At 49.7% G+C, this 21,045-nt stretch overlaps 6 protein-coding genes across 7 annotated transcripts; all 6 read left to right on the top strand.

The window, feature by feature from the left end:
- Nucleotides 1-240: 240 nt before the first annotated feature.
- Nucleotides 241-1,977, top strand: LOC106865395 (scarecrow-like protein 14). The gene has a single exon (XM_014903095.2). The coding sequence runs from the start codon at nucleotides 241-243 to the stop codon at nucleotides 1,975-1,977; it is 1,737 nt and encodes a 578-aa protein (XP_014758581.2).
- A 9-nt stretch (nucleotides 1,978-1,986) lies between these two features.
- LOC100844396 (scarecrow-like protein 9) lies at nucleotides 1,987-5,526 on the top strand. 2 transcript variants are annotated; one of them, XM_003575569.4, is made up of 3 exons: nucleotides 1,987-2,407; nucleotides 2,938-3,002; nucleotides 3,232-5,526. In XM_003575569.4, the coding sequence occupies exon 3, from the start codon at nucleotides 3,288-3,290 to the stop codon at nucleotides 5,328-5,330; it is 2,043 nt and encodes a 680-aa protein (XP_003575617.3). In that variant the 5' UTR covers nucleotides 1,987-2,407; nucleotides 2,938-3,002; nucleotides 3,232-3,287; the 3' UTR covers nucleotides 5,331-5,526. The 2 variants fall into 2 exon arrangements, with proteins under 2 accessions (XP_003575617.3, XP_024319186.1); XM_024463418.1 differs by having other exon boundaries at nucleotides 2,938-5,526.
- Nucleotides 5,527-5,622: 96 nt separating this feature from the next.
- Nucleotides 5,623-8,350, top strand: LOC100843798 (scarecrow-like protein 9). The gene has a single exon (XM_024463421.1). It carries the CDS (start codon nucleotides 6,215-6,217, stop codon nucleotides 8,138-8,140), a length of 1,926 nt encoding a protein of 641 aa, XP_024319189.1. The 5' UTR covers nucleotides 5,623-6,214; the 3' UTR covers nucleotides 8,141-8,350.
- A 137-nt stretch (nucleotides 8,351-8,487) lies between these two features.
- On the top strand, nucleotides 8,488-11,677 carry LOC100843491 (scarecrow-like protein 33). The gene is made up of 2 exons (XM_003575566.3): nucleotides 8,488-8,595; nucleotides 8,664-11,677. The coding sequence occupies exon 2, from the start codon at nucleotides 9,624-9,626 to the stop codon at nucleotides 11,586-11,588; it is 1,965 nt and encodes a 654-aa protein (XP_003575614.2). The 5' UTR covers nucleotides 8,488-8,595; nucleotides 8,664-9,623; the 3' UTR covers nucleotides 11,589-11,677.
- Nucleotides 11,678-15,483: 3,806 nt separating this feature from the next.
- LOC100843190 (scarecrow-like protein 33) lies at nucleotides 15,484-18,146 on the top strand. The gene has a single exon (XM_003575565.4). It carries the CDS (start codon nucleotides 15,840-15,842, stop codon nucleotides 17,763-17,765), a length of 1,926 nt encoding a protein of 641 aa, XP_003575613.3. The 5' UTR covers nucleotides 15,484-15,839; the 3' UTR covers nucleotides 17,766-18,146.
- An 858-nt stretch (nucleotides 18,147-19,004) lies between these two features.
- On the top strand, nucleotides 19,005-20,914 carry LOC100842884 (scarecrow-like protein 33). The gene has a single exon (XM_003575564.4). The coding sequence runs from the start codon at nucleotides 19,062-19,064 to the stop codon at nucleotides 20,817-20,819; it is 1,758 nt and encodes a 585-aa protein (XP_003575612.4). The 5' UTR covers nucleotides 19,005-19,061; the 3' UTR covers nucleotides 20,820-20,914.
- Nucleotides 20,915-21,045: the final 131 nt, after the last annotated feature.

Genomic DNA, 21,045 nt, shown 5'->3' with positions numbered 1-21,045 from the left:
GAAATTTCTTGTACTAGAAAATGTAACAAGGGGCAGAAGGTGACAGTGACACCATATCATGATTGATTAGGAAATCAGGTGTTTTTGGTTCTTTCTTGTTGGAGAAAAATTTGGTGATTCCAAGGACACAAGCTTAGGACAGCAACATCATGCCACCATGATTCTGTTCCATTCATCAATAGCTTACTTTGTCCAAGAGCTTCATTGTCATTGCCATCACGAATTGCACTGCACAGCGCCATGGCTGCCCCTCCCGTGTTCCCCGACCTTCCCTTGATGACCCATGGTGACGGTTACAATGACCACTCCACTTTACAGGATCACCTGGCACTCCCATATATCACACGCATCCTCATGGAGGAGGAGGATGACGTGGATGATGACCACCCTGCGCTCCTGCACGCTCAGCAGCCATTCGCCCAGATCCTATACTCCTCCAGCACACTTGCGTCTGCCTTATTGGCAGACCAAGGTGACACAAGTTCTCCCAGCTCAGCCATCTTCAAGTTCAAGGGCGCGGACGAGGTTGGCAGCTTGTTATTGCTTGCTGACAGGGAGTACAGCAAGGACACGTTCAGCACTGCCTTCTTGAAGGGCATGGAAGAGGCTAACAAGTTCTTGCCTGCAAACAACAATCTTACGAGTGACGGCCAGGGCAAAGTGAAAGAGAAAAGTGGCAGGGGCCGCAAGGATAGGCATGATGAGCTGGATATTGAGGTCGGCAGGACGAGCAAACTGGTGGAAGCTCGTGCCTGCGCGGTGTTCGACCAAATGCGCGGTGCCGTGGATAATGAATCTGGGAACAATAACAAGAAGGGGAGAAAGAACAAGGTACATGTAGTTGACCTGCACACTCTGCTGGTCCACTGCGCCAGGGCAGTGATGGATGACCGCCAGAGTGCGGGTGAGTTGCTCAAGGAAATCAAGCAGCATGCCTCACCCACTGGGGATGCCGCCCAGCGGCTTGCCTACTGGTTCGCCGAGGGTCTGGAGGCACGTCTGGCTGGCACAGGGAGGCAGGTGTATGGGTTGCTCACGGCGGAGAGCACCTCTGCTTTGGCACGCATGGAGGCCTACCAGGCATTCATGTCCACCTGCTGCTTCAGGAGGGTGGCTTTCTTGTTTGCCAACAAGGCCATCTTCAATGTCGCACTGGGAAGGAGCAGATTGCACATCGTAGATTATGGGTTACGTTATGGGTTTCAGTGGCAAGAGCTGCTGCGCTGGCTGGCAGCAAGGGATGGTGGCCCACCGGAGGTCAGGATCACCCACATTGACATCCCACAGCCCGGGTGCCACCCGGAAAAACAGATGAAGGAGATGGGTGATTGGCTAACCGACATTGCCCGAGACCTTGGTGTGCCATTCAAGTACCGTGCCGTTATGGCACAATGGCAGACTGTTTCTATTGAGGACCTGGACATGGAACCTGGAGAGGCACTTGCTGTGAATGATCTGTTTAATTTCAGGACCTTAATGGATGAGAGTGTCGTCATAGCCAGCCTGAACCCCAGGGATGCTGTCCTCAGCAACATCACCAAGATGGAGCCGGATGTGTTTGTCCAATGCATTGTGAATGGATCCTACGGCACTTTTTTCTTGTCACGGTTCCGAGAGGCCCTCTTCTACCACTCTGCAGTGTTTGACATGCTTGATGCAACTATGCCACGGGAGAGCAGACTGCGGCTGGCACTGGAGCGCGATGTCTTTGGATGGGTTGCCCTGAATGCAATTGCATATGAGGGAGAGGACCGGGTGGAGCGTGGTGAGACCTATAAGCATTGGCAGGTCAGAAACCAGAGGGCAGGACTGAGGCAGCTTCCACTGAACAGAGAGACTGTTAAGATGGCTAGGGACATTGTCAAGAATGACTACCACAAGGATTTTGTCATCGATGAGGATCACCAATGGCTGTTGCAGGGGTGGAAGGGCCGCATCCTTTACGCGCACTCGACATGGGTGGCAGAAAGGCGTTAGTTCCCGCTGTTACCTATTCCCCCCTTCCTGCATTGGAACATAAGCAGATAGTGTTAATACTATACTGTTTGTCGTGAGGTTTCTTTATACTCTGAACTTGAAAGGTGCATTACGACTCATCTGGTGTTCAAGGGATGGCATGAATCATTGGCATTTTCTTTAATCTTTTCTAGTCAACTGTATAAGAAGATAAATATATATTTGGTTGTGAGTTATGATCTGGTAAATTTGAACTGGTGGCATGCTTGTTTTACGGCGATGTAGCTGGTCACTAAAGTGGCCTTTCAGTCTCCAGAAGATCTTTGTTTATTCGCAAGAACCATTTGATCTCTTTTTCATGCTCTGTTGGATTCGTTTGATGCTGGCAAGGAAGATGAGAATATTGAGGTTGAAGACTAAAAGTAGAAGGCCAGAAGATTGTATGGACGAGGTGATACCATCCTCATATGTTTGTAAATTAGATGTTTTAATCACCATGTATTACAATTTTACAACTTCTATTATAGCTGATCAGGACCAGCATTGTAACCAATTTTGTTGCTTCTGAAGCTACCATGCTCTTCTATAGTTGGCTTGCAAGCAGTCTATAGAGATGAAGTGTTTTTTAATCTCTTTGTACAGTCAACAATTTTTACTGTATACTTGTTTTGAGTATGATCAGTTAGAGACCTTTTCGAAGTTCATGGTTGGCCACTGCTCTTTGCCTCTTTGCTTGGGTAACCAGATGGATGACACTGGATTTTCTAAGCTGATCTTTTCTTTTTCAAGAATATTCTTGTCATAACTGTGCCAACCTTGCTGCAGGTTAATCGTCAGAACAGTTTGGATAGTATCCAAAAAATATATACGTGCACCATATGAGATTATTATTGCTTGCCTTGAATTTCTGTTTATTCGTCTATATTTTAATGTTTCAGGTCATAAGTCCATAGTATTGAGTGTTATGTAAATTTCTTGCAGATTTGGGGTGCTACTGCTACTGGGGCCTGTGTGCATTGCAGAAGATTGACGGATCAGGTCTGAAGGTATCAAAAGATTACTGCAGTCTAATACGGAGAAGTGATTACAGATAACAGCAAACTGCTGGCTCATAAAAGAGACCAAAGCCTGCTAAAGAACTGTAGCTATATGTTTTAGAACTGAAAAGCCATAACTTCCTCTTGCGGCTGTTAAATTTACGAACTTACAGTGTCGTAAAAGTACATTTCTTAGGACAGTCATAATTATGAGCTTCAAATTTGTCTTGTTCTGTAGAGAGAGGAGGCAAAGAGCTATCAAGCCAAGTCCATTTGGAAGCAAGTGCACGGTTGATGGATGATTCCAAGTCTCCAAGCATGGAAAGCATCGCCCCCTCTCTCATTACAAGAGCAACCAGCCATGTCCATATGGAGTGCAGCACCATCACCAGTTCAGAGTTCACCACCATGCCCGTCACCTCAGAAGAGTTGCTGGGGCTCACGGAGTCCGTGCCACCATCCCCGTCCCTCTACCTCGACATCCCTCCGACGCCATATGACGCCAGTGTCGGGGACCTGGTGCTCCCGTACATCGCGCGCATTCTCATGGAGGAGGACATAGACGACAGGTTCTTCTACCAGTACCCTGACCACCCCGCCCTCCTCCGGGCGCAGCAGCCATTTGCCCAAATCCTCGATGAGGCTAAGAATTTACTGTCCAACGAAGACGGTGACATGGAGAGGATGAATTCTGATGTGTCGTTGCAGGGTGCCCATGGGGGCAGCATGTTCTTGGCCGGCAAGGACATCCGGAATTGGGCAATCTTGGATGGTGCTGAGGTGGACAATAATGGTGACCAGAGGAAGCTCAGCCTCTGCAATGAAGACATGCTAAACTTGGCATTCTTGAAGGGAATGGAGGAGGCCAACAAGTTCTTGCCTAGAGATAACAACTTGCAGGTGAGTGCATTCAGCATCGGCCAAGCGAGAGAGATGTTAGTGAGAAGCACTAGTGGCAGGAGGCGGTGTGACGTGGAGGAAGTGGTGGGCAGGGCCAGCAAACTGATGGTGCTGGACCTGGAGGAGGATGGCGCCCACGAGCTGATGCAAAAACTGATGCTGAACAGTTGCGAGTTTAGAGGGGAGGCGATGCAGAAGCTGCGCATCACCATGGAGAAAACTGAAGCTGAGAGAAGAAGCATGAAGGCGGGGCGTGGCAGGCAGCAGCGGAAGAGAGGAGACACGGTGGACCTGCGCGGGATGTTGCTATGCTGCTCACAGGAGGTGGCCACCGGCAACCACCAGGGCGCGAGCATTCTTCTGAAGCAGATCAGGCAGCATGCCTCCGCAAGAGGGGATGCCGCTCAGCGGCTGGCGCATTGTTTCGCCCAGGGTCTGGAGGCCCGGCTGGCGGGCACGGGGAGCCAGGTGTACAGGTCACTCGTGGAGAAACACACCTCAGCGATGGAGTTCCTCAAAGGGTATGAGCTGTTCATGGCAGCCTGCTGCTTCAAGAGGGTGGCCTTCACATTCTCCAGCATGACCATCTTCAATGCCGTGGAAGGGAAGAGCAGGTTGCACATTGTAGATTACGGTCTGCACTACGGGTGCCAGTGGCCAGGATTGCTGTGTTGGTTGGCCAATAGAGGTGGCAGGCCACCGAAGGTGAGGATCACCGGCATTGATCTTCCCCAGCCCGGGTTCCGCCCCTCTAAGAGGATTGAGGAGACAGGGAAGCAACTCAGCAACTGTGCCCGTCAGTTTGGCTTGCCGTTCAAGTTCCATGCCATCACGGCCAAGTGGGAGACTATCTGCGCTGCGGACCTGAACATCGACCCTGACGAGGTGCTTGTGGTGAATGAATTGTTCAATTTCAACACCTTGATGGATGAGAGCCTTGTTACGGACAGACCCAGCCCCAGGGATGTTGTCCTCAGCACCATCCGGGGCATGCGCCCAGATGTGTTCATCCAAGGCGTTGTGAATGGTTCGAGCGGCCCATTTTTCTTGGCGCGGTTCCGGGAGTCGCTCTTCTTTCACTCGTCGGTGTTCGACATGCTCGATGCCACCACACCACGGGACAGCGAGCATCGCTTGGTGCTTGAGCGGGACATGTTCGGACAGTGTGCCTTGAACGCTGTCGCCTGTGAGGGTGCAGACCGGGTCGAGCGTCCCGAGACATATAAACAGTGGCAGCTCAGAAACCAACGGGCAGGCCTGAGACAGCTGCCATTGAGGCCGAGTGTTGTTGAGGTCGCAACAGACAAGGTCAAGAGCCTGTATCATAAGGACTTTCTTGTGGATGTGGATCAGGGTTGGTTGCTGCAGGGATGGAAGGGGCGCATCCTGTACGCTCACTCGGCGTGGGTGGCGGACGACACTAGCTCGGATGATTAGCTTCTTTGCCCTGCATAATAATTGAGTCATTGTTAATTTGTTTCCTTTCAAAAAGAATATTAATACGAGATACATACAAATTAATATAACGCTTCATGATGTAAATTACTTTTACAGACTTTAGGTTTGTGTTTGATGAGTTAAACACGCCTTGTAAAAGTCAATTGCTACAATATCAGATGCAGCCTCACACCTATGATTTGCACCATGGTATGATCTGATTGTTTTTTTGACGGAAATATGATCTGATTGTGGAGTTGCACCTATTTTGCAGAGTTCAGGTGAGATGAGATTATGAATTCTACATCATTCAGTCTGATATCTTATGGTCTGGCAGGTTATTTCCTCAAGTTCCCATTCAGACATGATATCTGTATGTTAATTAGCACCAATTCTAGGACAGACATGACTTAAGAAACTGTGATATATTAGTTTCAAACTAACATAGAACTGGGCCGTTGGTTCTATTTATTCCTCTATTGTTTTAATGGTTCAGGTCACAGGTTGATAGCATTGAGTGTTTTGGAAGTACCAAACGACTACTGCAGTCTAATGGTGATTACATATTAAAGAAAAATACTGGCTCATCAGAAAGACCAAAGCATGCTAAAGAACTGCAATTATGATTTTTAGAATTGAAGCCATAACTTGGTATGTAAATATACTATTCTATTGCATTTATTATATTTACTAAATGGCAGGCCTTTAAATTTGTTCAGAAGGGAGGAGGCAGGGAGCTATCAGCCATGTTCATTTGGAAGCAAGTGCATGGGTGATCGATGATTCCAAGTCTGCAATAATGGAAATCATCGACCCCTGTCTGTACAAGAGCAATCAGCCATGTCCTTGTGGAATGCAGCACCATCACCAGTTCAGAGTTCACCATGATGCCCATCACCCCAGAGGAGTTGCTGGAGACCGTGCCACCATCCCCATCCATCTACCTCGACATCCCTCCGTCGCCTTATGGCGGCAATGTTGGGGACATGGTGCTCCCATACATATCGCGCATTCTCATGGAGGAGGATATAGACGAGAGATTCTTCTACCAGTACCCCGACCATCCCGCCCTCCTCCGGGCGCAGCAGCCATTCGCGGAAATCCTAAATGAGGCTAGGAACTTACTGTCCAGCGAAGGCAGTGACATAGAGAGGATGAATTCTGATTCATCCTTGCAGGGTGGCTGTGGGAGCAGCATGTTCTTGGCTGGCAAGGACGACATTCAGAGTAGGGCAATATTTGATGCTGCTGAGGTGGACAATAATGGTTACCAGAGTAAGCTCGGCCTCTCCAATGAAGACATGCTTAACATGTCATTCTTGAAGGGCATGGAGGAGGCCAGCAAGTTCTTGCCTAGAGATAACAACTTGCAGGTGAGCGCATTCAGCGTCGGCCAACCAAAAGAGATGTTTGACAGAAGCGCTAGTGGCAGGGAGAGGTGTGACGGGGAGGAAGTGGTGGGCAGGGCCAGCAAACTGATGGTGATAGAGCTGGAGGAGGATGGCGCCCATGAGATGTTCGAAAAAGCAATGCTGAACAGTTGTGATCTTAGCGGGGAGACGATGGAGAAGCTGCACATCGATATGGAGAATGCTGAAGCCAACAGGAGAAATAAGAAGGCGGTGCGTGGCCGGCAGCAGGGGAAGAGAGGAGACACGGTGGACCTGCGTGCGCTGTTGCTATCCTGCGCACAGGAGGTGGCCATTAGCAACCACCAGGGTGCAGGAAATCTTCTGAAGCAGATCAGGCAGCACGCGTCCGCGACAGGGGATGCCACTCAGCGGCTTGCCCATTGTTTCGCCATGGGGCTGGAGGCTCGGATGGCAGGCACGGGGAGCAAGGTGTACAAGACACTTGTGGCGAAACAAACCTCGGCGATAGAGTTCCTCAGAGGGTACGAGCTGTTCATGGCAGCCTGCTCCTTCAGGAGGGTGGCCCTCACATTCTCCAGCATGACCATCTTCCATGCTATGAGAGGGAAGAAGAGGTTGCACATTGTGGATTATGGTGTGCACTACGGGTGCCAGTGGCCGGGATTGCTGTGTTGGTTGGCCAGTAGGGATGGCGGGCCACCAGAGGTGAGGATCACCGGCATTGATCTCCCCCAGCCCGGTTTCCGCCCTGCTAAGAGGATTGAGGAGACAGGGCAGCGCCTCAGCAACTGTGCTCGTCAGTTCGGTTTGCCATTCAAGTTCCATGCCATCGCAGCCAAGTGGGAGACTATACGAGCTGAAGACCTGAACATCGAGCCTGACGAGGTCCTTGTGGTGAATGACTTGTTCAATTTCAACACCCTTATGGATGAGAGCCTTGTTACGGACAGACCCAGCCCCAGGGATGTGGTCCTCAGCACCATCCGGGGGATGCGTCCCGATGTGTTCATCCAAGGTGTTGTGAATGGTTCGAGCGGCCCCTTCTTCTTGGCACGGTTCCGGGAGGCGCTCTTCTTTCACTCATCGGTGTTCGACATGCTCGATGCCACTACACCACGGGAGAGCGAACATCGCTTGGTGCTTGAGCGCGACATGTTTGGGCAGTGTGCTCTGAATGCTATCGCCTGCGAGGGTGCAGACCGTGTCGAGCGTCCTGAGACATTCAAACAGTGGCATCTGAGAAACCAACGGGCAGGCCTGAGACAGTTGCCATTGAGGCCGATTGTCATTGAGGTGGCAACAGGAAAGGTCAAGAGCCTGTACCATAAGGACTTTGTTGTGGATGTGAGTCAGGGGTGGTTGCTGCAGGGATGGAAGGGGCGCATCCTGTACGCTCACTCGGCATGGGTGGCAGACGACACTAGCTCAGATGATTAGCTTATTTGCCCTGCATAAGAATTAAGTTAGTGTTAATTTGTTACAGGTACAAATACAAGTTTCCCTTCAAAAACTATATTAATAGAGGATACATACGCATGAATTTTAATGCTTCATGCTGTATATTACTTCTACAGGCATTAGGCTTCGACGAGTTAAAACACGCTTGTAAAGGTTAATTGCTGCAACATCAAAATGTTACTTCGCACCGTTTGTATTTGTGGCTGAGTAACAAAATCCATGATCTGGTTGTGGAGTTGCAACTGTTTTGCCGAGTTGAGGTGAGATGATCTGGCAGAGTTAAATGAATCCATTTGTTCAGCCTGATATCTCATGATCTGGCAGGCTTCTTTCTCACGTTTTCTCATTCAGACATGATATCTGCAAGTTACTTAGCAGTGAGCCAGTGATTCTAGTACAGACATGGCTGAAGAAACTGTGATATAATCTACCTGGTAAGACGCCTACAGTGCCTTGAATTTGAAATTTCTTCAATCTAACAAATCCATCTGTTCACTTGCAGGCGTGATAGCAGTCCAAGAGACATAGGACTGAACATAGTTCAGCTTACAAACATCTAGATGCATACTGTCAATTTTCAGGACAAAAAGTCTTGTATAAAACTTGTTCAGAATTTGACTGGTTATGCACAATGTCAATTTTCAGGACAAAAATTCTCGTATAAAACTTATTCAGAATTTGACTGGTTCCTGTATCACAGCAACACAAAATTTTAACAAATAAAATTGATTTGTACAAGATAATTGCTCCTTTGGTTCAGACAGGGGCAGATGGATAGCTGCAAGAACAAGATGAATATTATTTTTGTCTCAGATGCCTTTGTTAATATTTGTGCATATGTGCTGGCGCTGCTGGATGATTAAACCACAATTGCCCCTCTTGACCAGAAATGGACAGAAGGATGGCTGCAAGAACAAGATGAATATAATTTCTATCTCAGATGCCTTTGTTAATTTGTCCATATGTGCAGGCCCTGTCAGATGATTAAACCACAATTGCTGCTTTTGATCAGACAGGGACAGAAGAATGGCTGAACCACCAAGATGAATGTAATCTCTATCTCAACACCAAGGGATGCCGGCCTTAGCTCCTCTGAATAGCTGTTCTTCAGAGTTGGCCTTTGCCTTGCTTTTTTCCTTTTTCTCCCCCCTCGCTCATTGGGGTTTATTTGCTTGTTTTTTTCTTGGTTCTCTTGCTTGCACTTGCGCTTCTTGCGCCTTCTTCTTGCGCCTTCTTAATGAAAATGACAGTCGCTCAGCGTGTTAAAAAAACATTTCTTTGTTCATATGTGCAGGCGCTGCCGAATGACTAGACCACAATTGCTGGTTTTGATCAGATAGGGACAGAAGGATGGCTGTGACACCAAGATGAACATAATCTCTATCTAAAAGTCCCTCCTTTGTCATATGTGCAGGAGCCGCCGGTGGTCCCAACAGCTAGAAACAGTCCTGGTTCGACGATAATGATATCTTCACTCCAAGTCCAAGGAATTTTCACTGCACCATCACAAAGTAGGTACCCCACTATGGCTGCCACCCCAGAGGAGTTGTTGGGTGTTGTTGAGTCTGCGCCACCACCTGTTTTCCTTGACCTTGCACCGGCGAGCCACGGTGAGTCAAACCAGCCGCAGGATGACCTGTCCCTGGCATACATCTCGCGCCTGCTCATGGAGGATGACATCGTCGACAATTTCTCCTACCAATACCCTGACCACCTGAAGCTCCTTCAGGCCGAGCAACCCTTCGCCCAGATCCTCTCCGCCGGTGCCACCACCTCATCCAAAACCGATGAGTCCTTGGCACATGGTATGCTTGCCTCTACCTTGCTGCCCAGCAAGGTACAGGATCCAGCCTTCCTCTTGAATGGCACAGTCTCAGTGAAACATAGCAGCACCTTGTTTCCTATCGAGAGCAGCACCGGCATGATCAAGATGTCGAGCAATGCATTCTTCAAAGGCATGGAGGAGCCCAACATGTTCTTGCCCAGAGAAAATGTGATGGTGCATGGTAGGGGGCGTAAGAATAGATTTGACATGGATGGTGAGACAGAGGCAGGCATGGGCAGGAGCAGGAAGCAAATAGCTATGGCGCATACCGACTCGGAGGAGGAAGCCACTACGGTTGCAATGTTGGATCGGCTCATCCTTAATGCCTACGACATGTACCCCAGCGAGATGCAGGAGGCGTGTGTCACTCTGGACAAGGAGAACAAAGTGGCACAGAAGAGAACTTGCAAGCGTGGGAGGCGCGGTGCGAGGCAGACGGTGGTCACTGACCTAGAAATGTTGTTGATCCGCTGTGCAGAAGCAGTGGCAAGCAACGACAAGCGCAGCGCGAGTGAGCTGCTGGAACGGATCAAGTGGCACTCCTCACCGACAGGGGACGACAGGCAGCGGCTGGCGCATTACTTCGCCCAGGGGCTGGAGGCACGGTTGGCCGGCACCAGGAGCCGTCTCTATCGCTCACTTATGGGTTCACACAATTCCACGGTGGAGCTCATGAAGGCCTGCCATCTGTACGTCACAACCAGCTGCTTCGTTAAGATGGCGTTGCACTTTTCCAACAAGACCATCTATAATGCCGTTGCAGGGAGGAAGAAATTGCACATTGTGCACTACGGTATCGACACAGGGTCCCAGTGGCCAAAATTGATCCGGTGGCTGGCTGACAGGGATGGCGGGCCACCGGAGGTGAGGATCACCAACATTAACACGCCTCGTCCTAAGTGCCGTCTGTCTGAGCAAATCGAGGAGCCAGAGCACCGGCTCCGCACTTATGCAAGCAAGTTCGGCATGTCATTCAAGTTCCGTGCCATCGCAGCCAAGCCAGAGGCTGTGCAGGCTGAGGACCTCCAAATCGATCTTGATGAGGTGCTTGTCGTGAACAGCATATTTCAGTTCAGGACCTTGATGGACGAGAGCCTCAGGTTTGACAGGGTAAGCCCAAGGGACATGGTGCTCAACAATATCAGGAAGATGAAGCCATCTGTGATTGTCCATGCCATCGTCAATGGATCATACAGCACACCGTTCTTCATGACGCGGTTCCGCCAAGCGTTGTACTACTTCACGGCGTTGTTCGATGTGATGGAGACTGCCATTCCACGGGACAGCAACAAGAGACTGCTGGTGGAGCGGGACATCTTTGCTCAGTCCGCCATGAACATTATTGCCTGTGAAGGTGCAGACCGAGTGGAGCGCCCTCAGAACTACAGGGAGTGGCAGGCTCGGAACAACCGGGCAGGGCTCAGGCAGTTGCCATTGGACCAAGATATTGTTCTTATGCTCAAGGACGAAGCGAAGAATCATTGCCACAAGCATTTCATGATCAACGAGGATCACCAGTGGCTTCTGCAGGGATGGAAAGGGCGGGTGCTCTACGCCCTCTCGACATGGGCTGTTGATGATTCCGGTGGTTCTGAGAAATGACATACATATAGACTGTCCTTCATGCTAAAATCTTCTGTAGCTGTTTGAAAAATTACTTCTACACACATTATGTTTTGAGTCTGATGAGTTGATTAAGGACAACTGCTTCTGCAACGTCAGATGTTTCTTTGCTCATTTTGCATTTTTGGCTGAGTAACAGATTTCAGTAAAAAATATCAAATCTCACCTATTTTAAAAACTTGAGCAAAAATTGACCCTACCTCGAAACATCAATGGGAATTGATCCTTTTGATCAGCGCCAGTCTATTAAGCACTGAGGTTACCTAGATTAGCGGCACAGACAATGGTATTTAAAAAACAACTTTAGCTAAATTGCGGAATAATCGACAATTACAGGGCAGCTCCAGAGTAGTTGGTGTTGAGCTGTGTGAGCACACAGCTCCGTTCTCAGTGCCAACTCCTAAAGTTCCGACCCTCATCACCAAATGGAATCATGCTTAGATCACTTGGCACCAAGAGCAATAGATTTTCATTAAGTTTTTCAATGGCGAGGTGTGGTTGGTATTGAGCAAAATGGTAAGATTTGGTTGAAGTTTTCACCAGGATCACTTTTCGCTGAAATTTTTTAAATGGTCAGTTTTGTCGATTTTCACCAGATTCAGTGATCTGGCTGTGAAGTTGCACCTACTTTCCAGAATATACGTGAGCATATTAACTGTGTACAAATGCCACCGCAATATATGTACTGTTTGTTACTTCTCTCCTATAAAGATCTGAGTCCAGAATACTCCCGGACTGCTAGTATATCAGTCTTTGGATTGTAGTTATAACTTATATTTTAAATTAATTCTTGTTAGAAAAACCGGACCGACGCACGATATTTGTTAACGAGATTCGGCCGAAATCTACGTCCCTGGGGCATGACTACGGGCGCTCCCCCCATAATACCGCAACACCGGCCACCCTGGGCGCCGGCACAAGCCGCCGGCTCCCCTGCGAGCCTATTGCTATTATGTTGTTATGGTCTCTTTGGGTTACCCCGCGGTGCCTTTATATATTAGGCCCGGGTTACACGTGTTCGACTCCAACACCTAACCCTCTGCTAATCCAAGTCCAAGTGTAACCCTACTCGTACACATATGCGACACATATCTCAACAAATTCCACCTTGACGAATATGTCCTTCACCACCTTGAAATCGTCATGCACGAACCTCCATGTACCTTGGACTTGAACCATCAATCATGAGCTCCACTGATACTTCCTTGATATCACATGACTCCACCTGCAACCGTAATCCGTCCACTTATTCATTAACGGTCAATGCTCCCCGAAAAATAAGTTCCCAAAACTCCCGCCTTGTGTTCCTAACTTCCCGGAGTATCCGTTCAACGCCATCACACACCGATCATAAAGTCACCATATTTGACAACGGCGATGTATTGTCACCTTGGTAGCCTCTTCCTTGATCTATGTGAAAATGAACAACTCACATGTTAGGTGCTACACATAAAAGTTACCTGAACTCATCATCCTCGCTATCGTTGACCGTCTTCATGAAACTTGAAGGAATTTCGCCGTCGCCCTTCAGTCACCTTGAGTCAAATTCACAGTTTTCTCATCCTTTTCGGATAGTCTTCTACATGTCCCACAGCTGCAGCACTCCGCCTCCTTCTGCATCCTGTCACTTGCACTTTGCCATGTGCATCGAACATCAAAGAATATACGGCTATGTACTCTTTAAGCCTTTGACAATCCAGACTTTCCAAAAAACACTTTCTCAGATTTCCCATGGTCGACTCTTGTCCATCACTTCAGACCGTCCTGATAGACCCAGTCACCAACTTGAACCTGGTACTCGCCAACACTGCTTCAGCACCCCTGCACACGTGTCAAACCACTGTCTGACCCCATATGCCCTGGTCTATAGCCGTGTCCGGTGCTTGCCGCACACCTTGCCGCTATTACCGCATCGAGCATCCACAATCTTGGCCAAGATCTACCGGGTAGCATACCCACACCATCTCAGGCCCCACTGCGCCACGTGTTGTCACGCCACAGAATTCGGACACCATCAGCCCTCACGCTCCTACGTCATTGTTGCCGATTTCCTGTCCTCTTCTGTTCCGACTGACATCCTGTTGATCCGCCAGACTGTCGTCTGACCCCAGCCGAACTTGTCCTACTGCAACCGTGCTCCACCTTGCGTCTGCCATCGTAACACCAAGTGTATTGCCCGATGCCTTATAGATACACGATCCTCACGACTCGCTTCAGGCTACTCCAAGCTTTATACACGTGTCGTGTCTCGTCGCCTGAACCACGCTGCACGCACCCAACGTCCTGCCAAAGCTCCTGACAAACCAACACTAGCTTGCTCTCCAGAAAAACTTCCGAGATCCCTTCACCTCCGTACGCAGTCTTTTTTTTTTCCTTGCTTTGCCCAACGCTTGCTTAGCAGCTCCGTGGATTACTTATCTGAGTCATCCTGCACTTCCTTTTTCCTGTCCTACTCGGGCTCCGGTCTGCCCCTGTTGCACCGCAATTGGCAGAAAAATAACCGTCGACCACGGGCGTCTGCACCTAGCACAAGTCGGCCTGGAATCCGTCCTCAGCCCAGCACCGAAGCTCCGTGGGCCTCTGCCCGTGCAACACACGCGCCTGACCGGACGCTGCACCTAGCCTCCTTGTCCTCTCCCTGTTGGAATCGGACCCGATGCCAGCTGCAAATCTCCTGACCAAGCACGGCACGCCCTGCTGCCTTCTGCGCTTACAAGTCCGTCGGCCAGCTGACTAGCTGAGTGCCCGAGCACCTCCGCCAATACGCGCATACACAGCCAGCTGAAACACCTGCCACAAGCTAGCACCGTACCTTCTCTTCTGGAATCCGAGCCGAAGTCCAGCAGGAAAATTTCCTGGCCAAGCTGAACACATCACGTAGCCTCCTGTTTCCCCAATTGGAACTCTTTGTCAGCTACACGTGATGGCCTGCAGCCCTCTTCTTTGCTTCTTTTTTCTTCCTTTGGGTTCCGAGTAGTACTGCTAGTCGTGCTTACGTGCTTGCGATTCTTTTTGCTCTGCCGCGTTTGCTCTTTTTTTTTTTGCCGTCCTAGGACCTTGACTCACACTTCCAATCCATCTGCCGCAGCATCGTCCAACGAGTTAATTCCGGTGTCTGCCGCCTGCTGTCACCTGCTGTCGACGCCAGCACTTGGTAACCGTCGCACCCTTGTGCAAATTATATGTACAAATCCGTGTTGCACCCTGACCACTTACATCGTCGACACAACTCGTCCACCGTGTCACCATGTCGCCTTGTGCTACACCGATCTACCGCTATACCGCGATGCATCCCGCCCCGATCTATCCGGTCGCACTTGCGTCTGGTCGCCGGTCTGTTGGCAGCCGAAGCCGTCGTCCGGTCCGCGACGTCTTCTCGGCCACTGTGTCGGCCCGATCACCACTCCTGTTCGATCCTTGCCAACTGCAGCCCATCGAACGGTTCAGGCCGTCTGAAGTGTTCGACTCCACCGATCGGAAATCCGATCGCCGCCATGCTCCGCGTTGCACCGCATTGGACGTTCCGCGGCGCCAGTCGAGCATGATCCTCGTACCTCCCACAAGATATCCCGCACCACTTGTTACGAAAACCGGCGGATGCACGATCAAGGATGACACCGAGGCACGATATTTTGTTAATGAGGTTCGGCTGAAACCTACATCCCCGGGGCATGACTACGGGCGCTCCTCCTCCCATAATACCGCAACCCCGGCCATCCTGGACGCCGGCTTCCCCTGCGAGCCTATTGCTATTATGTTGTCATGGTCTCTTTGGGATACCCGCGGTGCCTTTATATATTAGGCCCGGGTTACACGTGTTCAACTCCAACAACTAACTCTCCGCTGATCCAAGTCCAACTGTAATCCTACTCGTACACATATTCGACACATATGTCAACAATTCTTGTTTAGAACAAAACTGGTGAATATGAGGACACAAGCATTTGAACTATGTGAATACTTGCTACTCCAGGTACAAATTGTCAAAAATAAAATAAAATTGGGGGATTTGTTTTTTGAGGGAACGCATTGTCAATTTTCAGAATATAATGCAACTCCAAGACAAGTATAATCTCCATCTCAGAACCCTTTCTTTGTCCAAATGTGCAGGCGCTGCCGGATGATTAAACCAACCTTCTTGGCTTCACATGGAAAGGTTGGAGAACAAGATGATAGGGATATGTACACTCAAGTGCTAGATATTTCTCCCTGCATCTTCACCAAGTAAGCATGTACCCCACCATCGCTGCCACTTCAGAGACCAGAGGAGTTGTTTGGTGTCGCCGAGTCTGCGCCACTGCCTGCGTCCATCTTCCTCGACCTTCCCTGATGTCCCACAGTGACTCAAAGAAGCCACAGGATGGCCTGTCCCTGGCACACATCTCACGCATGATGATGGAGGATGACATCGTCGACAAGTTCTCCTACCAGTACCCTGATCACCTGAAGCTCCTGCAGGCCGAGCAACCCTTCGCCCACATTCTCACTGCCACTGCCTCCACCTCACCTGATGTTGAGGAGTCGACGGCACCCAATACGATTTCCTCTGCCTTACTGCCCAACAAGGTACATGATCCAGCCTTCGTCTCGAATGGCACAGGAGTAGTGGAGTCCATTAGTATCTTGTTTCCCTATGAGAGCAGCATCAACGTGAACAGGATGTCGAGCATGGCATTCTTCAAAGGCATGGAGGAGGCCAAAATGTTCTTGCCCAGAGACAATGCAATGTTGGATGGTAGGGGGCGTAAGAACCGGTTTGACATGGATGGTGAGATGGAGGCGGGCATGGGCAGGAGCAGGAAGCAAATAGCGGTGCATACCGACTTGGAGGAGGAAGCCACTACGCTCGCAATGTTGGATCGGCTCATTCTTAATACCTACGACCTGTACCCCAGCGAGATGCAGGAGGTACATGTCACTATAAATAGGGAGAACAAAGCTGCACAGAAGAGCATCTGCCGGCGTGGGAGGCGTGGAGCGAGGCAGACCATGGTGACTGGCCTAGAAACGTTGCTGACCCGCTGCGCAGAAGCAGTGTCGAACAACGACCGGCGCAACGCGAGCGAGCTGCTGGAACGGATCAAGCAGCACTCCTCACCGAAGGGGGACGCTAGGCAGCGACTGGCACATTACTTCGCAAAGGGTCTGGAGGCACGGCTGGCTGGCACCGGGAGCCATCTATATCGCTCACTCATGGGGACACACAACTGCACAGTGGAGCTCATGAAAGCCTACCATCTGTATGTCACGACCAGCTGCTTCTTTAAGATGGCGGTTCTCTTTTCCAACAAAACCATCTACAACGCCGTTGCAGGGAGGAAGAAATTGCACATTGTGCACTACGGTATTGACACAGGGTCCCAGTGGCCAAAGTTGATTCGGTGGCTGGCAAGCAGGGAGGGCGGGCCACCGGAGGTGAGGATCACCAACATTAACACACCGCGTCCCAAATGCCGTCTGTCTGAGAAAATCGAGGAGCCAGACCGCCGGCTCAGCAATTACGCAAGCAACTTCGGTGTGTCATTCAAGTTCCACGCAATCGCAGCCAAGCCGGAGGCTGTCCAAGCAGAGGACCTCCAAATTGATCCCGATGAGGTGCTCGTCGTAAGCAGCCTATTCCAGTCCAGGCTCTTGATGGACGAGACCCTCACCTTTGGCGGGGTAAACCCAAGGGACATGGTGCTCAACACTATCAGGAAGATGAAGCCATCCGTGTTCATCCATGCTGTCGTCAATGGATCATATAGCGCAGCATTCTTCATGACGCGGTTCCGCCAGGTGCTTTACTACTTCATGACATTGTTCGATGTGATCGAGACTACCATTCCGCAGGACAACGACAAGAGACTGCTTGTAGAGCGGGACATTTTTGCTCAGTGTGCCATGAACATTATCGCCTGTGAAGGTGCAAACCGGGTGGAGCGCCCTCAGAACTACAGGGAGTGGCAGGCACGGAATCAGCGTGCAGGGCTGAGGCAACTACCATTGGATCCTAATATCGTTCTTATGCTCAAGGACGAAGTGAAGGAACACTGCCACAAGCATTTCATGATCAACGAGGATCACCAGTGGCTTCTGCAAGGATGGAAAGGCCGGGTCCTCTACGCCCTCTCGACATGGGCAGCTGATAATTCTAGTGGTTCCAAAATTGCATAAATAGATAGAACTCCATGCCTGGTGGGACAAGCTGACTATTGTTCCGAAGAAAGACGTCGTGGCTCAGAAGGACATAAATTGGCGTCATATGCGATTTGGAACATTTGGAAAGAGAGGAATAGAAGGATTGTTGAAGGAAAAAATTTATCGACGCGAAATTAATCTATGGTTCTTGATCAAGGAGGAGAATGAAGAGTTCAGTAGGGTGCTCGATAGATAGCTTGAGTTGTGTACAACCGAGCTATTTCGGTAGCATCAGGTTTTTGTTTTTTCTGTTCGTTTTGGTTGTCTTGTAAGTTGTATGGTTTCACTCTTCTTAATGGAACGACAGAGCTCCTATCTTTTCCGTAAAAGAAAAGATAGAACTCCATGCTAATCTTCTGTACCTGTGTGAAAATTACTTCTACACCCATTATGTTTTGAGTCTGATGAATTGATTAAGCCCTGTAAAGTTCAACTCCTGTTGCAAAATCAGATGGTACTTTGCTCCTTTTTGCATTTTGTGGCTAAGTAATAAATTTGATGATCTGGTTGTGAAGTTGCGAGAGTAAATGTGAGCATATTTATCTGTTTAGCCATGTAGAAATGCCATACCATTATCAGAGAAGAGATTCACTCAATCCTACATCATTCAGTCTGAACAGATGGCAACTGTTTCTCATGCAGACATGGTATCTGTAAGTTACTCCATTAGCAATTATTGTAGGGACATTTAATACTTGCTACTACAGGTGCACAGTGTCAATTTTCAGAATATAGAACACGTTCAGAATTTGACTGGTTACCTTGATCACAACAGCACAAAATTTCAATATATGAAATTGATTTCTACAAGACAATTACTGCTTTTGATCAGACGGGGACAGAAGGATGGCTGCAATACCAAGATGAATATAATCTCTATCTCAAAAAACCTTTCTTAATTTGTCCATATGCACAGGCGCTGCTGGATAATTAAACCACAATTGCTGCCTTTGATCGGATGGGGACAAAAGGATTGCTGCATAACCAAGATGAATTTTCTGCAGGCGCAACCAACCTTCTGGATTACAAAGCTTCTTGGATTCGCATGGAATGGCTGGAGAAACAAGATGATAGCAATGTATGTCCACTCAAAGTCCAAGATATTTCCACTACACCATCAACAAGTAGCATGTACCCCACTATTGCTGCCACCCCAGAGGAGTTGTTGGGCATCGTCTAGTCTGCGCAACTGACTCCGTCCATCTTCCCCCGATGACCCACGGTGACTCAAAGCAGCCACAGGATGGCCCGTCCCTGGCATACATCTCGCGCATGCTCATGGAGGATGACATCGTCGACAAGTTCTCGTACCAGTACCCTGATCACCCTAAGCTCCTGCAGGCTGAGCAACCCTTTGCCCAGATCCTCACCGCCACTGCCTCCACCTCACCCAATGCCGAGGAGTCATCGGCATCCAACACGATTTCTTCTGCCTTGATGCTCAGCAAGGTACAAGATCCATCCTTCTTCTCGAATGGGACAGACGCAGTGGGACCCAGCAGTACCTTTTTTTCCATAGAGAGCAGCACCAACATGAACAAGATGTCGAGCATGGCATTCTTCAAAGGCATGGAGCAGGCCAAAATGTTCTTGCCCAGTGACAATTTGATGGTGGATGGTAGGGGGCAGAAGAAAAGGTTTGACATGGATGGTGAAACAGAGGCAGGCATGGACAGGAGCAGCAAGCAAATAGCTATGACACATACTGACTTGGAGGACACCGCGCTCAAGAAGATGGACCGGCTCATCCTCAATGAATACGATGGGTACCGCGGTGAGATGCACGAGGAACTTATTACTCTGGACAACGAGAACAAGGCAGCACAACAGAGCATCCGCATGCGTGGGAGACGCAGTGCGAAGAAGACAATGGTGACTGACTTCGAAACTCTGCTGATACGATGTGCCGAAGCAGTGTCCAGCAATGACCGGGGGAGTGCGAGCGAGCTGTTAATGCGGATCAAGCGGCACTCCTCGCCGTCAGGGGATGCTAGACAGCGGCTGGCTCATTACTTTGCCCAGGGGCTGGAAGCACGGATGGCCGGCACGGGGAGCCAGCTCTACCACTCACTCATTGGGACGCGCACCTCCACCTTGGAGCTCATCAAGGCCTACCATCTGCACATGGCCACCTGCAGCTTCCTCAAGGTGGCACTCATCTTCTCCAACTATACCATCTACAACGCTGTTGCAGGGAGGAGGAAACTACACATTGTCCACTACGGCATCAACACAGGGTACCAGTGGGCGAGGTTGATCCGGCGGCTGGCAGATAGGGAGGGTGGGCCACCGGAGGTGAGGATCACCGGCATCAACAGGCCTCAGCCTGGGTTCCGCCCGGCTGAGCTAATCGAGGAGGCAGGGCATCGGCTCAGCAAATATGCAAGGAAGTGTGGGGTGCCATTCAAATTCCATGCTGTAGCAGCCCAGCCGGAGGCTGTCCGGGCTGAGGACCTCCACATCGATCCCGATGAGGTGCTGGTCGTGGACAGCCTATTCGATTTCAGGACCTTGATGGACGAGAGCCTCACCTTTGACAGGGTAAACCCAAGGGACGTGGTGCTCAACACTATCAGGATGATGAAGCCATCCGTGTTTGTGCATGCCATTGTCAATGGATCATACAGTGCAGCGTTCTTCATGACACGGTTCCGCCAAGCGATGTACTTCTTCACAGCGTTGTTCGACGTGATGGAGACCACCTTTCCACGGGACAACGCCAAGAGACTTCTGCTGGAGCGGGACATTTTTGCTCGGTCTGCCGTGAACATGATCGCCTGTGAAGGCACGGAAAGGGTGGAGCGCCCTCAGAACTACAGAGAGTGGCAGGCGCGGAACCAACGTGCCGGGATGAGGCAGCTGCCACTGGATCCTGATATTTTACTGATGCTCAAGGAGAAAGTCAAGAATCAGTACCACAAGCATTTCATGATCAATGAGGATCAAGGTTGGCTTCTGCAGGGATGGAAAGGCCGGGTGCTATATGCCCTCGCGACATGGACAGCTGATGATACTAGTGGTCCTGTGTGACGTAGATCGATATAAATAACAATGGGTATACGGCTGATCTCGTGTTTGTCATGTATGGCATTTCATCAGTGTTTCATACGTGTTAGTCTGTTGAATCATCAGATGTTGATTTTTTTTATCTGTAACGATGTAAGAAAAACCATGTTCAGGTTGTCAAGTTGCATCTGTTTTTCAAAGCTGCCATGCCCACACATAGATCCCTCTAACTGACTACAATTGCTACTGC

The sequence above is a fragment of the Brachypodium distachyon genome, chromosome 4 (assembly GCF_000005505.3).
Source record: "Brachypodium distachyon strain Bd21 chromosome 4, Brachypodium_distachyon_v3.0, whole genome shotgun sequence".
NCBI lineage: Eukaryota > Viridiplantae > Streptophyta > Magnoliopsida > Poales > Poaceae > Brachypodium > Brachypodium distachyon.
Note: the sequence above shows the minus strand (reverse complement) of the source record. Positions and strands in the feature narration are given on the sequence as shown.

What these genes read in the sequence shown, in the direction of transcription:
- LOC100844396 (XM_003575569.4), top strand. Translation starts at nt 3,288, where the DNA reads ATGGATGATTCCAAGTCTCCAAGCATGGAAAGCATCGCCCCCTCTCTC.
- LOC106865395 (XM_014903095.2), top strand. Translation starts at nt 241, where the DNA reads ATGGCTGCCCCTCCCGTGTTCCCCGACCTTCCCTTGATGACCCATGGT.
- LOC100843190 (XM_003575565.4), top strand. Translation starts at nt 15,840, where the DNA reads ATGTACCCCACCATCGCTGCCACTTCAGAGACCAGAGGAGTTGTTTGG.
- LOC100843491 (XM_003575566.3), top strand. Translation starts at nt 9,624, where the DNA reads ATGATATCTTCACTCCAAGTCCAAGGAATTTTCACTGCACCATCACAA.
- LOC100843798 (XM_024463421.1), top strand. Translation starts at nt 6,215, where the DNA reads ATGATGCCCATCACCCCAGAGGAGTTGCTGGAGACCGTGCCACCATCC.
- LOC100842884 (XM_003575564.4), top strand. Translation starts at nt 19,062, where the DNA reads ATGCTCATGGAGGATGACATCGTCGACAAGTTCTCGTACCAGTACCCT.